Raw genomic sequence first — 14466 nt, forward strand, 5'->3', positions numbered from 1 at the left:
TATATTCTTGTATTACTCTGACGAATAGAAAAACACATTGTCATCTACAAATCTTCCTTCAAACAAACGTATTAGACAGTTTAACGATCTCGAAATTGGAGTTACAAATAGATTTTTCTTTTGACTATAGAAGAGCAACTAGCAGTTGAAAGAACGTTATAGGAAAACATCAAGATGATTCCTTATCATCATCATTGGTGCTAAATCACAGATAACAATTTATAGCTCCTATTTGCAAACAGCTTATCAACAATGATGCCGAGCGATGTAGGAAACACTGAAAATTGTTCCCGCATCTAAATTTATACTACACGAGGAGGTAAATTAGATGCCCGTCAAGGAATTTTTTGATCTTTCAGTCGCGTGTAAACCGAAGGACAATTCCACCAACAAAGAAAATGTTTTGAGAATAATCATAATCGTGCCGTTTCAATTTGAGTGCATGATCTCATCTTCTTCTATACAATTGAAAAATGTGTTCTCGATTATCCAGCTGTTACCAATTAGTCGTCAAAAGTCTCGACGTATACCGAGTATGGGATAATAATAACGATCATAGAATAAAATTTCAACACCGATCCGGCAGACGAAATATTATAACGTCAAAAATGCACATCCATGAGTATATTGTCAATAGAATTATCAGTGGGTGCCAAAACTACGGCGATTGGTCAAGATGGAAAATCCAAATTAGACGGTGGTTCAAGGGTCTGTATGGCGTCATGGTTTTTCGAATGACGAACGCCTAGCTCGTCAAGCCGAGGTTTCTAGGAATGGTTTTGTGACAAATAGAGGCCGCCTATCTACGTTTCATACGCTGGTATATCGCGAGCGCGAATCGTAACGTTAAGCTTTATCTGTATCGATATCCATGTAAGCTTGTTTCACACAGCGCGTTACGTACACACGCGCCTGTTACGCGGGAGTGTGAGCCACGTTATCGTTAGTTTATCTAAAAGGAAGAGGTGCCTCGGCACACCTAGTTTTCGACCGGTCAGCGGCAAAAACGCCCGATTTTCGTTGCGGATCGCGTTGAACTCCCCAAAGGCTTTCGGCATTTTTGATACCCAGTTGAGCAAAGGATGAGGGCTGTGTACCTCGTGTTTCTGTTCCTCGGTGCTGTCGCAGCCCAAAAAAAATGTAAGTTAGTAAAATTACATACACCGTATAACGCGGAATTAGAAGATAGAATGAGGCCAAATAATGTGAGTGGCATGTGTTGGTGTAATTCGAATCAATTGATCGTCTTCGCCTTTATTTCTTTAAAGACTTTTATTTATCTGCTTAATCCCGACGTGAACGCGAAGTGAGAATTTCACAGCTTTACTTAAGACTAAATATCCGGAATTTCTGTCAACTATAGTGACACGGGTATCTGTAGTCATAGAACGCAGATTCGTCTTGTGTTCCATGCAGGAGGTATGGAATGTATGAAGGGGGTTAAACGCGAGATCCTCTAATTTTATTTGTTGTTGTAGGGATTATGGATAGTGGGTGAAATTCAGTATGCATAATACTGGTAAGAAAGATCTTGTGAATATTATCGAATACAAGATCAAAAACCTTGAGCTACATACCTCATTTACAGGTGCATCGTGTAGCGTTAATTAACAATTACACCGACTAGCGTTTTATCAATTTCAGCTTTAGCATCGCATTGGCAGTATAATCTACATCGATAAATGATGACTGTATCTTGCGTAACTCGTTGAATTAAGGCACAGATCTTGTATCATTATCATTGTTACAATACGGGGACTTCAGACGCGGCGAGAATATTAACAATCTGCAATAATGGCACAATGGCAATGACATCAACGTCGTGTATACAATAATAAAATACCTTGCATGGTCTAGACTTAAAACGCGTTGTGCACTGTGCAAGGTTACAGCTATTGTTTAGTTAAATAATTAATGTATCTTCGGTTGTGTTGATTTTCACACGTACTTGGCAGTAAAAATCGTTGATTTTTTAAACGCAATGCGGTACTTTTTTTATCACTTGTCAATAGCTTGTCAAATGCGAGATTGGTGAACGAATTGCTCTCTCAACGAAACCCGAACCATATATAATATCTTTCACGAGGAATAAAGATTACAGGAATTTCTGTTATCCAAACGATTCGACAATTCAAATTTTACAAATGAATATCATTCAATCCATACAATTGGCTTAATTTCCTTGCAAACATGAAGGAAATTCATTGAGAGTTTAATTAATGCAGATTCTTTCGACAAGTACAGTTGTGAATTTCAATATCCGCACAATGGCGAGTTTATTGTCAAAGTATTGTTGAATCTGAACAGGGAAAAGACAACTAGTTCTGGAATATGAAGCAGCATAAAGCATAAGAAGTGCAGATGCAATGAAAAAATTCATCGAGTTCTGATAATCCTACACAGATTTCATACACGATAAATTTATAACTTGACCCAAATATAAAATTGTCTGAGCGCTTCTAGGCTCACAGATATCAAATTAATCATGGTATAGCGATTAGGAACAAATAATCCAAGTTCCGTCGAATCTATAGTGTCACATGATTTTTTTCTCAGACTTAAATTGTCGACTTTGAAATTCTACATTAATTGGTACCCACATTTTTCACTAAGTTAAATATTTAACTGAGACGGATAGCTACTTTATCAAATGTAAAAATAAACACTCAACGTACGTCAAAAGCGACATTTAATTGGTACATAAATTAATCCTTATCACTCCACGTATTTAATCAAATCACAAAATCACGCGCTGAATAAGGAGCCCAATTTAATCGATGAGACCTGTACATTATTTTTCGCACTGCAAAATACGCGAAATTGAATTGCAATGTAAAATCAAAGCTTTCCCATCTCAAGTCATAACTTTTGAACATTTTTTAATCCTAGCTGCTACATTAATTGTTTCCACTACATCCCTGCAGTTTAATAGAAGCAAAAGTACAAACAAGAGATGATTTCGTACCCGTAGAAAAAGTTCGACTAGAATTTTTTGACATTTTAACATAGGAGCATATTAGTTGTATAAGTAAAAGGTAGAGCACGTATAGGTAGTGATACTCCTATATATAGCTATGTAAGCATGCGTATCTATCACGTATTAAAGAAGATAATATTCCTAATGCTTATCTCAGCTGCCATGACGACGCCCTAATTTTCAGCGAAATCCTTGCTGTCAAACGAGGCATTGAAGGATCGAAGCTGTTATTATTTATACAGGATATCCTCTTCGCCAATTTTGCTTTTAATTTCCTTCTTATCATTAGTATGTATATCCGACTGTCGGATAGGAAATAATTGCTTCCACTATGCAAGGCTAATTATTGAAATATTCACATTCATCTTTTCAGACAAACTTTGCGCTACTTCAGCTATCAATCCAGTCACTTGTGTTTCACTCGGAAGAGGCGAAAATCAAGTATCATGCGATACAGTGGTGGACAGCTCGGAGTGTGCGATAAAATTAAACCGCGGAGAGGTTGATTTCGGGATGTTCACTGCGGAGGAAGCTTTGCTTGCTTATAACTTTTATCCATCAGACTCGCAAGTTATTGCCCAGTTGAAGCACCCGGAAAGAGTTGATGGTATTAATTATTATCTTTAAAAAACAAGTCTACCTACTTTTTTCCCCAAATCAAGTAATGAGCTATTATTCAATATCCGTTACTTCCAGAAACCCACGAGTTCAAAGCTGTAGCTGTTGTTCCGAGCACCTTTACTGAGGGGAAGTTAGATGATCTGAAACAAGGCGGTTTCTGCCACCCGGGCTTTAGCAAGACACAACTATGGAACGACAATATCCTCAAGTGGTTCGAGAAAAAGATTTACAATCAGACCTGCGACTCAAGCCTAACAACTGCTGAGAATGAAGCTGTAAACCTGAGGAATTACTTTGGAAAAGCTTGTAGACCGGGAAATTGGGTTTCAGAGGCATCGCACGACGTAGCATTGAGTAATCATATTTTTTCATATTTCGAATATTCTATTTTCAAGCTCTTTTTACTCTCGGTTCAAACTTGCACTGTACTGATTATGATTTTGTTTCCAAAACTAAACGCGACGTTCGAACTTGTTCCAAAATAATAATTCATTCCTCATTCATAAATAATTAATCAAATTACATCGAGGCGATTAAAATGAGTACCTATTTTATCCATTCTATATTTTAATGAATTTGTTTATTATTTCGACATGTTCAGAACAAAAATATCCAGAGCTCTGCGCAGCTTGCGACAACACGACTACTTGTCAATACAATAATACCGATGCACATGGACATATTGATGCGCTGAAATGTTTAGTTGGAGGCAAAGGAAAGGTGGCTTACGTTGCCTTGAGTTATGTCCAGCAATACTTTGGCGTACGTACATATTATGAAGTCATCACAAAACACAAATTATTAAGGAACTATTCCATGCTTTCCTTATGGATTTTGATACATCAGGTTATTCACGGATTCTAGATCAACAATCCCGTTCCGAACATTGATGTGAACACCAATACTTCGATCTGGAATTCGTATCGATTTTTATGCCCGAACGGTAGCCTGGAGCAATTGAACTCTACAAATCCTTGCAGCTGGCTGAAGCAGCCTTGGAAGATGATTTTGGCCAGGAAGTAAGAATTTTTCGATTTAGATTGTTTTCTACATTATTAGAAGTTCTCCTGATATCTTGAAATCAGTAGAGTGAAAAAACAATTTGAGAACAAGTGCATTGTTGATTTGATTTCCAGCGAGATCGCAGCCGAGCTCCAGGAGAAGCTAAAGGTTTGGCTAGCAACGGATTCATCTGTACAAGACTGGACTACGGCTTTGAAATCAATTCTTCAGAAAGACACTGCGGTTGAATATTTACCCGAACTCAAAAGCCTGTCAGCATACCTTTCGGACGGAAGAGAACTTGCAACTACAACAACAACAACAAGTTGCGGTAGTAACATTCGCTGGTGCACAATAAACACCGAGGAAACAAACAAATGCAATTGGATAGCAAAAGCAGCTTCTACTCATGGTATCCAACCAGACGTATCCTGCAAAGCGGAAAATTCTACTTTTGAATGCCTCCGTAGCATAGCAAGCGACAGCGCTGATATCATCACGATAGATTCACACTATGGTCATTTCGCGAGACAGTAAGTAATTTCACCTAATTAATTAATTAAGCGATCTTCACCTGCGCACGTTTCTTTTTTTTTTTCGACGGCTCTTCCGATTCTGTAACGCAGAAATTTAAGACTGCATTTTACTCCAGGGTTTTCAACTTGTCATCGGTCATGTACACCGAGACGGATGACGACAGGAACAGCGTTGTGATAGCCGTGGTTCGGGAAGGTACAACTTACAACGTATCAAGTTTTGCTACGTTGAAGTCCCGCTCGGCTTGCTTTCCGGAGTTCGGAGGTATCGCTTGGCTCAGTTTTGTGAACGCTGCTCGTTTGAACAATGTCATATCAAACTCCTGCGACGTGGTAACAGAAGTGACAAACCTTCTATCCGGCGCTTGTGCACCGGGATTCGGTGATGGAAATCATCAGAACAGCACCACCGGAACCACATCGTCAAAACTATGCTCTGTTTGCCCGGTCGAAGCCAACAACGCATCCTGTTCAGCAAACCCTAGCAATATTTATTACGGCGACAAAGGGGCTCTTGAATGCCTGAAGAGCGGTGCCGGCGACGTAGCTTTTATAGAGTACTTGAACTTGCGCGGTAAGTTCGTCATCAAGTGAATTTAATATACCTAGCTGTTATAGGTTTGAAACGATAGTCGTAATATTTTCAGTATAGGTACTGTTCATGCCATATACTCGATAGAATTATCTTTCAAGCAATATTTTTCCACAACGTCAGACGAATGATCAGCAACGTCTCAACGTTTTTTGTTTTCTTTTTTCAGATGACATTACAGCCGGAGTTATAAATGCGTCGCAATACCGAGTGTTGTGCAAAAACGGTAGCTTGGCTTTGTACACAGGGTTTCAGGTTGACGAACAGTGCGCGCTTTCCATTACCATCGATAGTGAGGTAAAAATGATATTACAATCGGTTTCAATAATAGAACCGTTTATTTGAAAATCATACGCAATTGTTACCGACTGTGTGCATGATTTGTTGTAGGTGATGGGACGAAAGAGCGCATCTGCGATAAATACAACGAATACCGTTTTGGCGCTGCTGAAAATTGAGGATTGGCTGGGATATCGTGTAGAAACACTGAGACCGATTGACGTTTACGGTCCGTTCAATGGTACAAAGAATCTTCTATTCAAGGATTCAACAACTGGCCTCGAAACCACGAACTCAACGCGCAAAGCAGCCCTGGCGTACAAAGAGCTTTTCGCTCATTACGAGAGCTGTATTACCTCCGGAAGCATGACTGTACTAGCCAGCTTCAGCACGATTCTGCTATTATTCTTGGCTCATTATTTGTAAAAAGATTAACAGAGTTTAATTATTTATGTATTATTATAAACTTGTAAGTATAATAGGTGAGATCAATAATACCTATTATTATATTATCATTATGTGTTCCGTTTGCTACATAGTATTGTGTAATTTCTATATAATACTTAAGTTTAGAATTACATTTTCTAAGAATAAAATAATAAAAAGCTGGTAACTATAAAATAACAATGACTTATGAGGTCTGTTTGAATAATCTAACTTTTGTTTATCACTCTTAATTCATGTGTTCAACAGTTAAGCTCGCGGAAAATTTTCACCGTCTCAATCAAAATGAACAATAAATACGTCAAAGCTGAGATCACTCGTTTTACATACTCACACGGCACCACAAAATGAAATGTAAGTGAACGCCTATAGTGCAAACAATACTACGTTGAAAAATACCGAGAAATACGTTATAGCTGTGTAGCGTTCAATCATAATAAACCGCACGCTGATAATGAAGCGAGAAAAACCACTGCTGATTTTATTTATATCCAAGCTTCAACGAGGGCGAAAAAGGGAGTAAAATAAAAAAACGTTTAAGCATCAGTTTGGGGGGAGTTTGTTCTAAATTCGGATGGTCACAGTTGTAGTTATGACTAGAGAACTGTCCCTCTATGTTAGGGTAGTTAATTATTAACTTTTATTTTTCACGTGGCAATAGGTGAAAATATTTAGAAGCTGCTACCAATTACTGAAATATTTTTTATCTATTTTTATGTTCACACCTTGCGGACTTAAAACAGTATTAGCTTATTTTTTTTTTTTTTTTTTTTTGTATCGCGGTGCAATTAATCTTTCACCAATCAACAGCAAACTGCGTCTAACAATTCCCAAGTTGGCTGTTCTCGTCTTTTATCCGAAAGATCAATTGTCTCGGAAAAATTTAGGATAACAATTTTTGTTAGCGAAAGAGGAGTATTACATCGCCTTAATGTCCATATCTCGTTTTCAGTACTGATTTTTATAAACAATTCTTAATCGGACCACGATACGAAAAAAACAAACTAATATATAGGTATACAAGTCCGTAAGGTGTGCACACAAAAATAAATAAAAAATATTTCAATATTTGGTAGCAGCCTCCAAACATTTTGCTACTTCCTCCAGGATTAGCGAAAAAAAAATTTTTCCGTATTTGTCAAAAAGTTTTCGAGTAGCATCTTAAAGAAAAAAAAAGTAAAAAAAAACACCCTACTCTATATGCAGAAAGGTTTTCCAACTAACTAGGTGTAATAAAAGAAGTAACTAATAAGAAGGTCAAAGTTTCCGCCGGGATCCCGAGCTCACAGTTTGAATTGAAGAATTTAGCGCGCGCTATGCGCAGAACTTGACGGTCGGAAACAGTTTGTAGCGTCTGCGATTGTTGTGAGCTGTTAGTTGCGCTATCTGGCGATGATTGGCTGCCATGAGAAGAGCATTTGACGATGACTTTTTTTTTACATTGAACCCGGCTGTTTTTACACAAAATATCAATACCGATAGTATAAATTTATTTTATTAATATATTTCTTCATTTAATGTAACGAGAAAAATGCAATGCAGCAACCGAGCCCGTTTTTAGCGATAATATATTTGTTATTTTGATTTCCGGTTACACCACACGTTGCCTGTTATTGGACACCCTGTTCCCATTTCGCTGACCCCAACTTACGCAGTCCTCCTTGAAACACCTCACAAGCCTGGAAAGGAGCTGTTCGAAGTTTTTACGTGCATTAAAGTAAGTCAAACCATAATCGAAACTCGATAATTACTCGCTTTAATTTCCCTCGGATATTTTCGCCAAGCCTAAAAGGCGGGACGGCGAGGATGCCGAGGATTTCGATGACGCGCCTTAACCTCGGAAGAAAAGGCGGCCCAAACGTGGAGGAACGATTATTATCGCATTTCGGGGCACACGCAGTCATAACATACGTAAACTCGCCTCTTTCGACACCATTATCGGCCAATTTTTATACCAATATATCCCTCGCCCTCCCTCCTATACTTCACCAACGGACCTTCGTTATTTACGCCTGGTCATACCAAGGTTAATTCGCAAATGCAACTTTTCCTCATTTTGTTGCACTCCTTTGTTTGGTTCACTCTTGTCAAACTCTCTTTTCACTCGGGAATTTTATCCTCTATTTTTATCCAATGAAGTGTACCCAACACTTCAAGGTTCTTCGTCGTCACCTATTCATTTACATTCATAATTCTAACTGTTAATTTCACATACATGTAATTTTTTCTATCACAATTGTATTGTGGTTTCCTATAATGATGATGATCATGATAACGATGATTAAGATTGATTCTCTAAACTCTTTTCAATTGCAAATTGTGTCGTTGCAGTTTGGAATGCAACCCAATATCCTAGTGTCTAATTTTTTATTATCTTTCTGTATAACAGTTTTAGCCAGAATTGAAGATTGAATTTTTCATTTTTACTCGTAACTTTTTATCTCCTATGATTCAACCGTCATTTTCATTTTGTTGATGATCATAAACTCATGACAAGTAAGCCAAATGCCAATATGTATCCACAGTACTTTGAATTTTTTTTATTTTTATTACAGAAGGGAATTGTATGAGTCAGAAAATAGAAAAGCCAGTGCTGTCAGGTCAACGCATAAAGACCAGAAAAAGAGGTATAAAACTATCATCAATAACACTGTTGAATAAACACTCAAAAGTCTACTTACATAAGCTTATTGTAAACTTGGCGTAACAAAAATAAATCAAGAATTTAAAAAGTAAATAATATAAATATATTTGAAACTTTAGAACCTGGTATGTTGTTAAATGTTGAAAGCGATTCTTGGTGAATTGTTTTTGGAGAAATATAATGTGTTGAAAAAAAAAAATCACAATAGGCATTTACGTAAAGCTATATGTTAATTCAATATCAATATCAACTTTTTTGTACTCAGATGAAAGAGAGAAGTACGACCCGACCGGGTTTCGAGATGCGATCCTTCTTGGATTGGAAAAGGCTGATAATGACTTAGAGGCCATTTCCAAATATTTGGATGTGGCTGGTTCAAAGCTGGATTACCGCCGGTACGGAGAGGCTCTTTTCGACATTCTAATTGCTGGTGGTCTCTTGGTACCAGGGGGCTCCATTGCGCAAGATGGGGACAAGCCGGTTAAAACCACCGCTTGCGTATTTGAACAACCCGAAGATATGGAGAGCATGAAAAACTTCGAACAGGTTCTCATTATTTTTATTTATTTAAAGTTGAGTTATAAAATGGTTGTGTTTTCCGAAACGGATTGATATTTGACCCTGTAACTATTTTCACTTCTCGTACAGGTTTTCATCAAATTGACCCGACGCTACAAATATTTGGAAAAAATGTTCGAAGAAGAGATGAAGAAGGTGTTGGTTTTCATGAAAGGATTTTCAGCAAAAGAAAGGGTGAAACTAGCCCGAATGACTGCACTCTGGATCTCGAATGGTGCCTGTCCACCAACTGTACTTTCTGTTTTAATCAACGAACATCTTGTCAAAGACAACTTGGCTCTCGACTTTTTGATGGAAGTTTGTGTTACTTGGAAACAGGAAAAGGGATTGCCTAGCTTGATGACTGCCCTTAAACGTGGAGGCATTGAAGGAAGGTGAATCAATTATGCATATATGCTTATTCACAAAATTTCGATAGAAAACTGACAAACTAGGTAGTCATAAATCCCGAGATATATTTTTCAACAGGGAGTTTCAAATCTTGATCTTTATGAAAAAGTTTCACATTTCTCTATAACATGGTCATCTTTTTAGGTTGATGGAATTTGTTCCACCAAATAAAAGGACAGAAGAACACTTTAGATCAGCTTTTGAAGCCGCAGGTTTGGCTGATATTGTCAAGTTACACAAGGCCCAGGCCAGCCAAGAAGCAAAGCGTGATTTACAGCAACTTTTACTTGACGATTTGGCTGACAATCGACCAATCAAGGACATTGTAATTGACCTCAAAGACATGGCAGTAAAGAGTTGCATCCCTGAACATGAAGTCATCGGATTGGTATGCAAACTTCTAAAATTATCCATTTTAAACTTGGTGTTTAAAAAAACGCGCAATAATATTATATACCACGTGATCGGAACTTTATCAATCTGAAATACTTGATAATGTTCACAGATTTGGGGAGTAGTAATGGGTCAAGCCGAATGGAATAAGAAAGAAGAACTTGTTGCCGAACAAGCGCTGAAACATTTGAAGACCTATACACCGCTATTCGGTGCATTCACATCCACTGCCAGATCTGAACTAGCTTTGCTACTAAAGGTTCAAGAGTTTTGCTACGAGAACATGAACTTTATGAAAGTCTTCCAAAAGATCGTCTTGCTTTTCTACAAAAGTAAGTTTCCATAGCACTAAGGCAAATTAAAAGTTGTATGAAGCCAATTCATTAAATTCTAAAACTCTTGTTTAACGGCTTATCGATTTCACTTTGTACTTTTTGTTCGCAGCGGATGTAGTGTCGGAAGAAGTGATCTTGAAGTGGTTCAAGGAGGGGCACTCAGTAAAAGGAAAGATGCTGTTTTTGGACCAAATGAAAAAATTCATTGAGTGGCTGCAAAGTGCCGAAGAAGAGTCAGAATCTGGAGAAGAGGAAGATTAAAGTGATTGAAGGTATTTTCACTAAAAACTCAATCACACAATTAAAAACGACAAACTTGATATTTCATTAGTCAATATATTGAACAATTTTTTTTTCATCTGCTGCCAGAATCTTAGTTATGGCTGAATATTCTCACGACATTTTTGATGAATTCTTGTTGATATTTTTTTTTAGATAAATTGAAACATCATTGCAAGAACACAGCACATCAGTATTCTGTTCAACACTTGAAACACTTCGGTGAAGATGAACTAATCGGTGACGGGAATTTTTTTTTTTTTACATAAAATCGGCGGAAAAAATCACCGCAGCAGTGCGTCTAAACAAAGGAATAAACTGTTGATACTAGAAAAGAAAACAAAATTAAATGAATGAACTTAAAATAAACTAATAGGTAAATTTAGCCTGGGGAACTATTGTAAATTTGCAATGTTTCTGAATTGTATTACTTTAAGAGGAAATATTTTGTGTTACATTTTTATATCTCCGCTACAAAATATATACAGAATAACAAAAAAAAGAAAGAAAAAAAAACGCAAAAAAAGTATTTAAAAAAAATTACATTATCTTTGTGTGCGTACAATTTTCGGAACCCCGTCTTACTTTGTACAATAAAAATAATTGTATTACTTAGTTTGGAGAAAAATATATTGTCAGGTGATGTTTTATAACAGGAGTTTTGGTCAATTCCTGATTGCAAGGACGAAAAAAAAATGAAAATGGCGGAAGCGATTGGGTTCTTGAATTTCGCTTCTTTTATTAATTCAAATTTTACTTGTAACAGTACTATAATGATTCTCGTACAATATTCATTTGCAATAATTATTTCAAATTTAAATAGCATAAGTGTTTCATATCGTTCTACGGCTATGGCATTACCATGACAAATATACCAAGGATTCATAACAGCGTTTATGTTTTTCATACATAGTGGAAAATGTACTTTAATATCTAGGGTAGTTAATTTAAAGCTTCTTATGCAGGACAAAAATTACATATTCAAATATGTAAGCCGAGCCTTATTTCAAGGAAGTCTATGTTTTTATTTTATCATCGAGAGAACAGTTTGTTGAATGGAAAAATTTCATTGGGGAACACCCTCTGTATGAGTGAGCCTTCGGGAAGAATTATATTGGTTCAATTAGCGGAGGTATGCAGAATTCATAACATATAGAAATAAATAAGACAATTTTTAGCAGTTTTGGGTAAAACAGAATTTGTACGTTCTGCAGATACGAACTGGTAGAATTGATTCATTGAAGATGAATTTCTTCATTGGACTTTAGCATCATTTTTGAATGATAAAATTTAATTGAACACAAATAAGTAAAATTAAATCTTCAACACTGATACCAGTTAACAGTTACTGTTTGAGTAAGTGAACGATACAAGGCCAATGTGAATGTTGTATTGTAAAATGGAATATGAGGCATCAATCTCTTGAACGTGAATATGAAAACGAGAAACTGTTTCATGTGTTCAATCATTTTAGTTTGTCCGTTTTGAGTAAATAAAATATCAAACTAAATTTGTGAGCGGAATTTTCAATTATGTTGTTACTTTGCCTATTCTACCTGTGTACAGTTTCTTCTTTTCCCATATCTAAACTACAACTCGTGTTGTATCATTAATTTTTCGAAATAATGTGATTACTGATGAATTTGAATACTGCAATCTAAACAGCAAAAGCGTAGAAAGTGAATAAAGACCAGATGAAATGAGGTACTTGAAAACAACTTTTCGACATATTCATTGTACGGTTGGTTTGTACTTAGTAAACCTCATAGGTGCTAAACGTTGTTTCTGTATAATAGGTTGACCATTCATAAGAGACAACAATTTTTCAGGTATCCTAATATTGCCTCGTTCAGTTTGATGCGTTTCACATAGAGCAATTAACATTCTCGGTATAGCACAGGCCGTACCATTTAAAGTGTGAACATGCTCCAATCTGTTATCCGCCGTCTCATACTTTATTCCAAGCCTACGAGATTGATAATCTGTGCAGTTGCTGCAGCTAGATAATTCACCAAACATTTTGCGCCCAGGCATCCAACCTTCAATATCCATTTTTCTACAAAATGCATAAAAATTACAACCTTTCACAACTATTGTAGATTAGAAATTGCAATTTGAAGTATACCTGTAAGCCGAAGGTCCCAAATCGTGGGGAGACATATCTATAACTTTGAAATGAATCTCCAAACTACTGAATAATTCTTCTTCGATCGACAGAAGTTCATTCAAGAGTTCGGAGGATTGATCCGGTTGGCAACAAACAAACATTTCTACCTTTGTGAATTGATGTACCCTATAATAAGATGCATCGAATGTTATAGTGTCGTGAAAATTGGATTCGACTAGGAATTTTGCGGCATCTGTCATCTGCTCACCTATATAAACCTCTCTCTGCAGCGACGTTCGAGCCTTCAGCTCGGTAGCACCTGCTAACAGCAGCATACTTAAGGGGCAAATGCTCGAGAGACAATCGAGCACCAGCAAGTTTCGCTGCAATAGCCATTTCTGCAGTTCCAGACAAACTTTGACCATGGCCATGACCAGAATCCAAGTGATAGATCTGTGTTCTCGTCCCTTCGACAATCATTCCGCACCGCTTAATGATCTCCAAAGGTAGAATATCAGGTACCGAAATCACCCGAAAGTTTCTACTGATGAGGTGACCGAGTGTGTAATGAACCAAAGCCTCTTCGAGATCGGCAAGATCTCCGATAAGCATATAACTTCTAGTACCAGATAATTGTCCCAAGTTTTCTCTACGAACAAGATCCAATTGTTTAGCTAGATCTTCAAACTCTTGCGGCTTGAAATCAAAGGTAGGCATAGAACCACAAGTGTTTAAAACTTTCCCGTCTTTGCAATAATCCAAGATACGAGGATCTGTTTGATTTGGTATTTTTTCAAGCTCTATGTTCAACAATTCTCTAGAGGCTGATGTTTCAAGCAGTCGATGAACCTTATCAATATCGCCGATACCTTTTCTTTGCTTTATATTCTCAGCAATATCTTGCTTATTATCCACATTGCACAAGTAGTCGATATCGTACTCCGGTTGTGGTAATTCTAGATTCACTTTAGGCACTGAGGTAACGGTCTAAGGCGAACCATAAATGAATGAAAAAAAAAGTTATTTATTACCAGGTTAGTCTAGATACGTTGAGAAATTTTCAGAGGTTAGGAAGTTCGATAATATACCTTAGCGTCCGTACAGAGCCTTCTGTATTTGTATAATTTAGATAACCGTCTACTGAAATTCATATTCAATCGCTTTGCCGTTCTTCTACGAACAATAATTAACGAGAAGAGAATCGGTGATTATTCTTCTTCCGCTTTCCATTCAAAAATTCACTCTTCTATTATCGTGCAGCTTTTCTGGATGCCGACATAATAACAGG

The 14466-nt window shown here is 37.0% G+C and overlaps 3 protein-coding genes across 3 annotated transcripts; 2 read left to right on the top strand and 1 right to left on the bottom strand.

Moving 5' to 3' along the window:
• The first annotated feature begins 901 nt into the window (after positions 1-901).
• LOC124413564 (transferrin-like) lies at positions 902-6919 on the top strand. The gene is made up of 9 exons (XM_046894250.1): positions 902-1140; positions 3351-3584; positions 3674-3952; positions 4200-4360; positions 4463-4617; positions 4735-5133; positions 5253-5710; positions 5898-6025; positions 6119-6919. Exons 1-9 carry the CDS (start codon positions 1083-1085, stop codon positions 6431-6433), a joined length of 2187 nt encoding a protein of 728 aa, XP_046750206.1. The 5' UTR covers positions 902-1082; the 3' UTR covers positions 6434-6919.
• A 1092-nt stretch (positions 6920-8011) lies between these two features.
• Positions 8012-11724, top strand: LOC124413570 (protein krasavietz). Its single transcript, XM_046894259.1, has 8 exons — positions 8012-8168; positions 9007-9078; positions 9361-9641; positions 9744-10048; positions 10209-10452; positions 10570-10789; positions 10902-11064; positions 11228-11724. Exons 2-7 carry the CDS (start codon positions 9018-9020, stop codon positions 11051-11053), a joined length of 1263 nt encoding a protein of 420 aa, XP_046750215.1. The 5' UTR covers positions 8012-8168; positions 9007-9017; the 3' UTR covers positions 11054-11064; positions 11228-11724.
• A 260-nt stretch (positions 11725-11984) lies between these two features.
• On the bottom strand, positions 11985-14417 carry LOC124413569 (serine--tRNA ligase, mitochondrial). Its single transcript, XM_046894258.1, has 4 exons — positions 14267-14417; positions 13447-14165; positions 13197-13364; positions 11985-13127 (listed from the first exon to the last, which is right to left on the bottom strand). Exons 1-4 carry the CDS (start codon positions 14327-14329, stop codon positions 12803-12805), a joined length of 1275 nt encoding a protein of 424 aa, XP_046750214.1. The 5' UTR covers positions 14330-14417; the 3' UTR covers positions 11985-12802.
• Between the last annotated feature and the right edge of the window lie 49 nt (positions 14418-14466).

The sequence above is a fragment of the Diprion similis genome, chromosome 12, assembly GCF_021155765.1.
Source record: "Diprion similis isolate iyDipSimi1 chromosome 12, iyDipSimi1.1, whole genome shotgun sequence".
In the NCBI taxonomy this organism is placed as follows: domain Eukaryota; kingdom Metazoa; phylum Arthropoda; class Insecta; order Hymenoptera; family Diprionidae; genus Diprion; species Diprion similis.